The sequence below is a fragment of the Silurus meridionalis genome, chromosome 18, assembly GCF_014805685.1.
Source record: "Silurus meridionalis isolate SWU-2019-XX chromosome 18, ASM1480568v1, whole genome shotgun sequence".
NCBI classification, from domain to species: Eukaryota; Metazoa; Chordata; class Actinopteri; order Siluriformes; family Siluridae; genus Silurus; species Silurus meridionalis.
In genome coordinates, this window is record NC_060901.1 from 10771384 (window position 1) to 10783608 (window position 12225).

The 12225-nt window shown below is 39.2% G+C and overlaps 1 protein-coding gene across 2 annotated transcripts in view; it reads right to left on the minus strand.

Moving 5' to 3' along the window:
• rassf3 (Ras association domain family member 3) overlaps window positions 1–7119 on the minus strand; it is a 45171-nt gene extending 38052 nt beyond the window's left edge. The window contains exon 1 of one of the 2 annotated variants that reach the window (XM_046873406.1): window positions 6640–7119. In XM_046873406.1, coding sequence (XP_046729362.1) covers window positions 6640–6913 — 274 coding nt within the window. In that variant the 5' untranslated portion in view covers window positions 6914–7119. Of the gene's footprint in view, window positions 1–1866; window positions 2006–6639 lie in introns of those variants that run through there. The other variant, XM_046873407.1, reaches the window with a different exon arrangement.
• Between the last annotated feature and the right edge of the window lie 5106 nt (window positions 7120–12225).

The following is a 12225-nucleotide window of genomic DNA, read 5'->3' on the forward strand; positions in this document are numbered from 1 at the left end:
TGGAATCAGATAAAATGGATTTCTAGCCTGCTGAATGTAGCATATCAGGAAACCAGCCTCTGAAATGATGCATCTGGAGAGATTTTTTTTTAATGGCTCAAACATGAAGTGTTTGAGGAACACGCTCCTGCCATCAAGCTGCAGTAACAGGTCAAAAAAATTTCAACCCTGAAAGAAAGACATTGTACAAGTGTAAATCCCCATCACTCCATCCATGAACAGGCGTGTGTGCGTGTGTGTGTGTGTGTGTGTGTGTGTGTGTGTGTGTGTGTGTGTGTGTGTGTGCGTGCGTGCGTGTGCGTGTGTGTAAAGCCTTGCTGTGGATCACACCTGTTACAGCACAATTGAACACTGTTCTGTTTATTTTTCATGCAATTGTTTTTCCAAACTCTCAAGCTGCCATATAGAACCAGTTGTATTTAACTAAGTTGTGAAGGTCGATTTCTATAAGTGTTCTTTCTTAAACAAACATGCCTAACATCACAGACGTTGACATGGAGAGAATAAATGTATTCCTTTTAAATGCGTACTTTGACAGAGCATCTTCCAACAGTCTGCTGACATTCTGTGAAAAGACTTTAAGATGTAGTGTATCGAGCCCTGTAGTTACTGGTCTAATGAGCTAAATAAATTCCATAAATGCATGCTGCTACATAAGCAAATTATGTTTACATTCTAAACATGATTAATAGAGCCTGTTTTAGTCTGTGGTTTGGCAATCCCATCCATATACACAATCATCTTTCTCTTTGACTAATAAAAACATGAAAAAACTAAAAGATCCAAACAAGAAGGAACAATTCCTATATGCTTCTCCTAGCTTCTTCCAGCACAACCTGAGTGAGGAATTTCTCATGCTCCAGAATTCATTCCTTTCGGCTCCTGACAGGCTGGACCCCTAACAGGCTGCTGAAACAACACCAAACTGCTAAACAAAGGGGCAGATCACTTGGCTGCCCATCAACTCTCCTCTATTCTCAAATCACTCTTCAGTCACAGATCATCCACTAAGGAAGTTCTCACGGTTAAAACGGTATTGGCAGGTTCCTGTGAGGCCATTCGCACATGGAAGTCAGACACATAAAAACATTTAGTCTTAACCTTTAACCTTGCTCTCTAGAGCTGAGAAACTGAATTTTGTTGGGTCTAAAAGCTAGAAGGAATCAGCAAAGAACACACAAAATCCACTTAATGTCATCATATCAATCATGTAATGTTAGCAATTCTGTGCAATTAAAGAAATTAAATATTTCACATAAGCCTTGATGAAATCACTCACATGAATGAGCAAAACATATTCAGGTTTTGGATTAACAGCAAATTGTTCCAGAGTACTATGAAATGTAGCCAGTCTTGAACAAGTCCTGACGATCAATCACTTTTGATTACATCAATAAATTGCATTCATTCCCATCTGTTACATGAAATGGGTCTGCAGTGTAGTTATTACATCATTATCTTCATCATCATATTCATCATCATTAACATAATCTCCAGTAACCACCCTGGTCCTGGTCAAGTTGGAGTTGGAACAAACTAAAAACGTGTGATCAGTCTAAGTGCTATTTCTTCATAGAATAGAAAACAGGGTGGGTTTTTTTAACTGTGTCCTTCAAATTGGAATGATACAGCATCAGGTTTAAATGAAGCAGGTCAAGGTAACAGGCTACAAAGCTAAAATGAATCATTTGAAATACTCTATAGTATTTTAACAGTTTAAATCATTGCTCTACAGTGTTGAATTGGTCAGTTTTACATTCTACAAAGGAAACCGCAAAATCAATTCGCCCACCAGTCAACCCAAATATAGCAATGAACACTAACTCTTTAGCCACATGTAGAGGTCCCGTATAGTACTGGACTCACCAGAAACCTTCCACAAAAGGCTAAGCTCCTTCCGTCCTGAGCGGCGCATCACTTTGGAGAAAGAGTAGAAGAGCACGCTTATTTTCCTCAGAGTCTTGCTGAAGCCTCTTTTCAGCGCCATGGCTTACACAGCAGCTCCAAATAAACCTCACACACAAGTCTGGACACATCGGCGTCTCCCACGCATGTAATAAACTAATGCCATAGTGAATTGTTCTTTCCCTTTACTTCATAAGGTCACCCTTCACCGAGTCCCCTGCTCCAGTGTGTATACGTGTGTGTGTGTCTGGGACCCCATGGTTTTTTACACTGTTCGGTCAGCTGGTCAGGAGGCGGTGCATTGTGATCCATTATTATGCTGTCACAGGGCAGTGTGTCTCCTCTAGATACACTGCCACTACTGCTATACAAACAAGCAGATGGATATTTAGAGGAGCCAACAGGTGGGTGTCAAATAACAAGAAACAATGCAGTCGAGAAATGGCTATTCATGCCAGTCTTGTAATATAAGCATAATAGTAGCTCCATAATGCACAAACACACTGACATTAAAAAAATATTATTTTATCTGCATTTAAAGACGTTTAAAAATCGCAAAGGGGGAAGACTTACTGAACTGTAACATTACTATAAGATGTATACACACCACAGCACTGCTGAATTCTCAATTCATTGTTCACAATGTGTTGATTTATTATCAGGCAAATCACAAATTTATATTAAGGTATATTTATATTCACTATTGATATGAATCGTTCTAATAGATTGATATAAACTTGATATGCTGACGTTTTCTTTTGTATTTTGGAAGGAATTTCCAGTGTTACAACTTTGTAAGTCAGATGTAAAAGTGAAACTTAAATGTCATTTCTCTACATGGTAAATGTACCCAGTATTCAATCTTAAGGACTTAAGGTTTCTCTGTAACATGACAAGCTGCATTTTTTGCATACAGAGAGCCTTGATAGAGTAGCTTGTTTTGTGAATGCTCTACAAGATTACACATAAAACGTACAATATCATTTCAGGCTGCATCACATCAAGCTACAGTTAAATATTTTTCCGTGAATAGGATGCTTTATCATGCTTTATTCTGTGTATATGAAGCCTATTAATTAAAATATACAAAGAGGTCACTGAGAAATAAACATCTTGCGCTTGGCCTGTATCTGCATGTTTGGATTCACTGTGCTGCGGCCACATTGGCTAATCTGCTAACAATAAACAATAGCTTAATGTTTTAAGCTAAATATCAAGTTTGAAACATAAACATATTTAGAACAAGAGTTGTGCGCAATAAATGGGCCAAGCAGTTTTCCTCAGACTGTTAGCAGAAAGTTGAGGGAAAAAAATTTTATATGATGTCTTTGGATGTGGTAGCTTTCAAATTCTCCATCACTTGAGCTAGCAGACCCAAACCCCTTCCAGCCTCTGAACACTGTAAAGATATGGTTTTTATGGATTGGAGTGGAAGATCTTCAGTAGCCTACATTAGATCTCTGACACCTGTGGGATGAATTGGAATGCTGGCTGCCCCCCAGGCCCCCTCACTCTACATCAGTACCTGACTTGAGCAAGGCCCTTAACCCTATATGCTCCAGAGGCACAGTATCATGGCTGACCCTATGCTCTGACCCCAGCTTCTTAAAAATCGTCGGGATATGCGAAGAAAAAAAATTCACTGTGCTGTAATGTATACATGAAATATAATATATATATATATATATATATATATATATATATATATATATATATATATATATATATATATATATATATATATATATATATATATGTATATGTATTAAGGCTCTTTTTCTTCACCCTTGTAGCTGAATGAGCACAATTTTCCATAAGCACAATCCAAAAATCTAGTGGAACATTATATACAACATTATATACTGTTATTATAACAGCACATGTGGAATGGGATGTTCAGAAAACACATACAAATCTTATGGTCAGGTGTCCATAAACTTTTGTTGATACAGTGTAATTAAGGGAGCAGTGAAGAACAACACAGAACCCATCAGCTTTTAATGCCGTTCTCTTTATTCACAACTCGTATTGATAACAGTATGTTTGTGTAAATATTTGTGCTTTTTCTAAGAACTTGAAGAAGTTCCAGTTCCCGGAGGAATTTACGTGACGTTACACCTGTTGTTCACACAGCAAAGTTTCAGAACTGAGGGTGCTGCTGTGCCATGACAAAACTGTGTTTGTTTAACTGCTATTTCATCAAATCCTGAAATACAACATACTGCAAGAAGTTATTTGCTGTGAGAAACTACCTTTAAGTTTACAAAAGTTTAAAAGTTTTTCCAGATGTTTGTCTAAAAATTCACTTATATATCACAAAAAATTTTTCTTTTATAAATATGTAAAATCCTCTGTATATCCTTCGTATATTATTTATATTGTGATTTTACTGTATCCATTTATTGCTGCCACCATTCATTTCATATCCTAGTAATTTAGATGCTACTGCCATGTCATATTTATTTAGCTACCTTCTCACACATTACATTCTTACTATCCTGCTTCCAAATAGCCATCCATAAATAAATAAACATTACATTAGCAGATAATTAGTGCTTTGTCACTACGTTTTGTTGTAGGTGGTACCTTCCTAGAAACAAATACACAAGCTGAACACATTTTTTTAAACTACCAGAATGTCGCCAAGCAAGTAGACGCATCACAGTGTAAGCCAGTGTAAACCGAGTGTCATTATAACCACATTGAATTTCCACCTACCATCCCAGAGTAAAACTGCAAGCCATGTAACACTAAAAAGGGAAAGACAAATAAAAATGTGTGTGCCAACCAATTCTTAAGTGTACAACTGGACTGGAATGATGTCCTACCACAAACATGTATGTACCATTGTTTATGGTGATTTAATGCATGGCAGCCCCTCAAAAAGTGAACAGAGCATTCATTTCACTTAAAGATTCCTCTCTGATTCAAATGCCTCACAAGTGCATCACAGACATTCTGACAGACCCGATCTGATTACAGACCTAACTGATTACACATACCAGCTTTGAGCGGTGATGCATGATTCTCTGCCAAGCCTGCATGCACTTAGGCAGCATTAGGTAGATTGCTTTTGTTAAACAGGTTTCTTACAACAAAATTATCCTCAGCAACTTTTAGAAAATAGATAAAGCTATTTCTGCATTGTTTGGATGAAACATTCAAAGTTTCTTAAAATTTTAATGCTAAAAAAAGCAAAAGAGAGTCTGGCCCAAAACCCAGTTTTTGTTTTTTAGAGATGTTTGCTAGAATTTAGCCTCAACAGGATATGCAACAGGTTTCCCCCAGACAGCTAAAGCTTATTTACACTTAAATGTACACAAGCCATGAGATTAGAAAAGTAGCCTTAAAAATGTCACAAGGCCACAATGACATGATCACAATGTGCCTTAGAGGATACGATAAAAAATAAATGGCCAGTGTGGAACAGGGTTATTATCATAATCACTTGATCCAGTGACGGCTTCACTCGTTTGCTTGCTTATTTGATGGCTTGAGTCAGGTGTCACATTAAGAAGGAGGCAAATAAAGTGAAAGTCACCTTTGTCCAGGTGTTACATTTGAGTGAACGCATCGCACACTAGTTGTGAATGAACAACTTTCGGAAAGAATAAAAAAACGAGAACAGACTTTAAAGAAATTTGATTTTGGGGACAGAAAGTGAACCTAGTGACCTAATGGCTTAGGCAAAAAAAAATAATAATGCAAATGGACAGGTTTCCATAGTGAGTAAATTAGAACACACCATGTAAGCCATATGATATGAATCTGTAGGAGTATCAAACTTCAGTTGATCTTTCTGCCAGAAAGCAGGAGCTTGACAAGACAAGTATGTGCCTACTGGTTTTTCCTGTAAATTACAAACCCTAAACATATAAAACCGTTTAGAGCTGGACTTCTGTAGAATTCCTATTATCAGCGCTCATACAAGATGGATGGTGCTATATTTTATTCAATTCTCATTACAAATATCATTAAATAATGTGTTTCAGTGTTAAATTTGAGTTTTGGTTAATTAGTGGGCACTTCATACATTGATGTGTCTGTTTAACTGCACTAGAGAGACACAGTGCTCAGGCCTCAACTATCAACAAGACTCCATCAGCACAGCATTTTAATATTGTAACAAAGTCTGAAGAACAAAGTTAATAAAATCAAAACAAGATATAAAAACACACACACACTATCCGGAAGGTACATAGTGACAGAATATAGAGGTTTACGAGAAAACCAGTCTGTCAGCATACCGGTAGGTGTGTGTGTCCGTGTGTGTGAGTGTATTTCGTGCACACCTGTCACCTATGCTTTGTTTTTGGATACGGTACACACACTGTAAAAATAATGTAAATCGGTTTTCTTTAAGATTCTCTCTGGGTTCTGACATATCAATGGAATCTCTGTTCCAAGGCATACACTATCCTCGATTTCTACAACATAGAACATTCATTATTATAATATAATTGTTCTTCATCTGAGTTTTTCTCTAGGAATGTATATTTTTAGATGATAGGAAGTGAGGAAATCAAATGTTCTGGATTTACATCGTGCCACCTTACTTGTTATTCTGTCTGTGGCCATGATTCCCAGACACATTTACAGATTAAAGTTTAAGGTTAAAGTCTCTTTAGTCCAAACACACTTGATCCAGATCATCAAGACCTCGATTAGAACTAGATCATGTGGTTTGGAGTTCACAAGCTTTCCAGGGTTTTATTCCCTAATATCCCCCCTCACCTGTGCACATCAGGCCTCCTTGCAATATGATGACACAGCACACATCACACCATCCTGCTGATGCTTCCTCTGTGAACTCGTGTCCTTTTCCTCTCCTTCCCTGCGCCCCGAATATGCTCCTCACATCCGGAGGTTTGTAGCCCTTCTTCCTAGCGCGTGGAGCCGCTCCTCCGTCATCAGCGCATCTGAGCAGGTCGTTGGCTTCTAGGAGCTTCTTGTCGGAGTGTGGCTCCCGCGGGGACGGCGCTTTCCTCGCTCCTCTCGCCCTGCGCATTTCTCCTTCTGCTCGCTCTCTCTCAGCCAGCCTGCGCCATTCACACCGAGCGCGCGAGCGCGCGCGCGCACAGGCGAGGGGAGAGAAGGAGAGGCGCAGGCACGCCCTCACACTTCCACACACCAAGACTAGTCAAACTCTTCCACAATGCGTTTTGTGTATATATAAAACCCCTCGTTAGTTTTTCATCTAATGATGATTCACTACAACAATGTTAATAATGACAGTTTGTTTCGACTCTAATCACAATAGGTTTAGAGGAACGCCTGCACACCTGTTCAACCGCTCGTGCATACAATTATCCAATCAGCCAGATCATGTAGAGACACAGCAAGAGCTTCAGTTAACATTTACATCATCGGAATGTGTTCTGTATTCTCCCTAACAAGTGTAATCTCAGTGACTTTGACCATATCATGGCTGTTGGTGCCAGACAGACTGTTTAGAATATTTTAGAAACTGTTGAACTTGCTTTCTTACACACAGTATACACAGAATGGTGCATGGTGTACCATGTTGATGAGAAAGGACAGAGGAAAATAGCCAAACTAGTTCAAGCAGATAATTCAAAATAATAATTTCTAATAAAGTGGACAGAGTGTATTCTGGAAGATGTGAATGACTGGCTATATTACAGTGATGGAGGGAAACTCCTTACACTCATAATGAACAAAAATAGTTGCAATAGAAACTAAACTGTAACTATTCCTGTGATCCACAATCATCTATAATCTCTTTATACTGCTGACCTGGCACGCGTTCTCACGCACAGCCGTCTCAAGAGTGTTACACAGAATGGTGCAAGGAGCTGAAGATCTGAATGTCAAAACATCATGTTGATTGGAGAGGACAGAGGAAAATAACCAGACTGGTTCAAACTGAAAGCGAAGACTATAAGTTGGTTAAACAGCTGCTCATTACAGCTGTGGTGAGCAGAAAAGCAGCTCAAAAAGTGAACATTCAGACAATTACATTGTTCACACTGTTGTCAGAAAAGAACAGGAATCTTAGATCACATTCTGTACAGACTCAAGTTGCATGGTCTTTCGTCTCTGTGTGCCTAGTACTGACTCAGATTCCTGATCATTGGCTAATAGGATTAGAATCCACCACCCTTTGGGTCAAGCTTGATTCAGTTATTTTGTCATTTCCTGCAGTTTTGTGTCTGACTCTTTTGTGTTGGTTTATCCCAGAGCAGTAAACAACAACCTTGTTTTACTCCCGGTTCCTGAAGCCTAGTCAATCCGTGACACATTGCAGCACAGGGATATACAGGGAGTGCAGAATTATTAGGCAAATGAGTATTTTGACCACATCATCCTCGTTATGCATGTTGTCTTACTCCAAGCTGTATAGGCTGGAAAGCCTACTACCAATTAAGCATATTAGGTGATGTGCATCTCTGTAATGAGAAGGGGTGTGGTCTAATGACATCAACACCCTATATCAGGTGTGCATAATTATTAGGCAACTTCCTTTCCTTTGGCAAAATGGGTCAAAAGAAGGACTTGACAGGCTCAGAAAAGTCAAAAATAGTGAGATATATTGCAGAGGGATGCAGCAGTCTTAAAATAGCCAAGCTTCTGAAGCGTGATCATCGAACAATCAAGCGTTTCATTCAAAATAGTCAACAGGGTCGCAAGAAGCGTGTGGAAAAACCAAGGCGCAAAATAACTGCCCGTGAACTGAGAAAAGTCAAGCGTGCAGCTGCCAAGATGCCACTTGCCACCAGTTTGGCCATATTTCAGAGCTGCAACATCACTGGGTGCCCAAAAGCACAAGGTGTGCAATACTCAGAGACATGGCCAAGGTAAGAAAGGCAGAAAGTCGACCACCACTGAACAAGACACACAAGCTGAAACGTCAAGACTGGGCCAAGAAATATCTCAAGACTGATTTTCTAAGGTTTTATGGACTGATGAAATGAGAGTGAGTCTTGATGGGCCAGATGGATGGGCCCGTGGCTGGATTGGTAAAGGGCAGAGAGCTCCAGTCCGACTCAGACGCCAGCAAGGTGGAGGTGGAGTACTGGTTTGGGCTGGTATCATCAAAGATGAGCTTGTGGGGCCTTTTCGGGTTGAGGATGGAGTCAAGCTGAACTCCCAGTCCTACTGCCAGTTTCTGGAAGACACCTTCTTCAAGCAGTGGTACAGGAAGAAGTCTGCATCCTTCAAGAAAAACATGATTTTCATGCAGGACAATGCTCCATCACACACGCCCAAGTACTCCACAGCGTGGCTGGCAAGAAAGGGTATAAAAGAAGAAAATCTAATGATATGGCCTCCTTGTTCACCTGATCTGAACCCCATTGAGAACCTGTGGTCCATCATCAAATGTGCGATTTACAAGGAGGAAAACAGTACACCTCTCTGAACAGTGTCTGGGAGGCTGTGGTTGCTGCTGCACGCAATGTTGATGGTGAACAGATCAAAACACTGACAGAATCCATGGATGGCAGGCTTTTGAGTGTCCTTGCAAAGAAAGGTGGCTATATTGGTCACTGATTTGTTTTTGTTTGGTTTTTGAATGTCAGAAATGTATATTTGTGAATGTTGAGATGTTATATTGGTTTCACTGGTAAAAATAAATAATTGAAATGGGTATAAATTTGTTTTTTGTTAAGTTGCCTAATAATTATGCACAGTAATAGTCACCTGCACACACAGATATCCCCCTAAAATAGCTAAAACTAAAAACTACTTCCAAAAATATTCAGCTTTGATATTAATGAGTTTTTTGTGTTCATTGAGAACATGGTTGTTGTTCAAATTAAATCCTCAAATAAAATTAATCCTCAAAAATACAACTTGCCTAATAATTCTGCACTCCCTGTAATTTCCTTCTCATATCCGAGCTCAGGGCTGGGCAAACCTTGTATTCAGTGGGAACAGTGTTGCTGGTGACCCTTTTCAGCCAGCACATCAACATTTGCTCTCTGGACAAAATAGACCTGCTCTCTCCGCCATGCAGTCTTTCAAAAACTTCCCTTTGGAGAAAAAGTTGCTGACCTTTGCTAATTTCAAGGCCACCTTGCCTTGGTCCTTGACTCCTTGATAGTGATCGGTCAGGAAAAAATGGCTTCTTATCTCTGAGCAGTAGTCACTCTATCTTGCACTGGCTGGTTTCTTGTGTAGTTAGCATTAGTTTGTGGAAGTGGCAGCCAATATTTCATTCTTTGAAAACTGCAAATGCATATGTATTTGATTGGACGTTGGTGAAAAAGTATTTAGCTGTCCACTCCTTATTAAAAATTCGGCACTCACTTTTGACTTGTCTTTTTTTGTTAGTCCATTCATTGTTAAGATTTCAATGAATGGCGAATGTGAAAAATGAAAATACTGTATGTCTCTAGAGATAATCAACTTTAGCAGAGGTTGTGTTTAAAGTGAGCCCTCTAGTGGAATAAGTTGAAAACGCAGCGTATTGCAGGAAAAAAGGCAAACTGAATGTGGACTTCCGGACAGTTTTGTAAATATTTGATAGGCCGTATGTGGCCCGCAGGCTGTAGTTTGCTCACCACTGGATTATAGGGACACTTGTACACCTGCTCATGCATACAATTATCCAATCAGCCAGATCATGCAGAGGCACCGCAAGAGCTTTAGTTAAAATTCACATCATACATCGAAATGTGGCCTGTAATCTCAATGAGAAGTGACCGAGAAGTGTTATCTCAGTGACTTTGACCTTATCATGGCTGTTGGTGCCAGACAGACTGTTTAGAATATTTTAGAAAACTGCTGAACTTGCTTTCTTACACACAGTATACACAGAATGGTGCAAGTACCTGCAGATCACCATGTTGATGAGAAAGGACAGAGGAAAATAGCCAAACTAGTTCAAGCAGATTATTCAAAATAATCATTTCTAATAAAGTGGACAGAGTGTATTTTGGAAGATGTGAATGACTGGCTATATTACAGGGATGGAGGGAAACTCCTTACACTCATAATGAACAAAAATAGAAACTAAATTGTAACTATTCCTGTGATCTACAATTATCTATTATTTCTTTAATATGCAGCTTTCAGAAGAAAAAAATCACCTATGCATTACAGCACTGTGAAAGAAAGCTGGGGTCAGAGCACAGGGCTAGAGCCATGATGCAGCACCCCAGAACAGAGTAAGTGATGTTAACATTTTCAGTAGTAGTGTACTTGAATTTTAACTACCGTAATTTCCGGACTATTAAGCGCACCCAAATATAAGCCGCACCCACAAAATTTTACAAATATATATTTTTTTAACCATAATTAAGCCATCTACACTGAAACTAATGAACTTTACACCAGCTTTAATGAAAGACAGTGTCTGTTACACGATGTAACGGGTGAAATATGTTGTGGCTCCTTTAAGAGCAGAGCGGCATTTTGGGAATAGGCTGCCGCCATATTTTTCCGGTATTACTGCATGTGTGCAAGACCGAGGAATATGTCCTCATTATTTTCTGATGCTCATTTCTAAGTTTCTTTGACTAACCCGTAACGCTGTTGCCAAGAAAAATAAAAAAGCACGAGTTTTGGAAACCTGTCTGTGCTTATATGATTTCTGTTGCAACTGGAGTTAGTGAGCTCTCCCTTCACCCTTCACTGTGTGTATATATATATACATATATATATATATATATATATATATATATATATATATATATATATATATATATATATATATATACATACACACACACACACACACACACATTTTTTTAAATGTAGATGCCTGCCGTCTGCCAGAAACAGGTTTTTTTTCTGCTGGTTGAATGCAGCTGAAGACCTTCGGAAGATGAAACTTCTTACTTTTATTTGGTTTATTGTGGCCCCTACGTTTTGTAGGGGAACCAGTCTTCGTCTCTCCCACACCGTTGCTCTGTGGGGGTTGACTGTGAGTTTTCTTCTGTGTGTACCAGAAGTGGTCTAGTGGTTAGGATGCGCGCTCTCACCGATCAGGGAACCGACCCCAACCACTCTTAGTGCCGGTCCCAAGCCCGGATAAATGGGGAGGGTTGCGTTAGAAAGGGCATTCAGCGTAAAAATATCTGCCAAATCAAATATGCGGAGGATCCGCTGTGGCGCCCCCTAATGGGAGAAGCCGAAAGAATACAGTGTGTGTGTGTGTGTGTGTGTGTGTGTGTGTGTGTGTAAAAGTGTTTGCCCCTGTGAGCAAAAGGATCTAAACGTATTTGATTTAAAAAGCCTGATTTGTTGTTTAATGTCTTTTATTATTATTATTATTATTATTATTATTATTATTATTATTATTATTATTATTATTATCAGAAGCATAAAATACAACACAATTGAAAAACAGAGCCA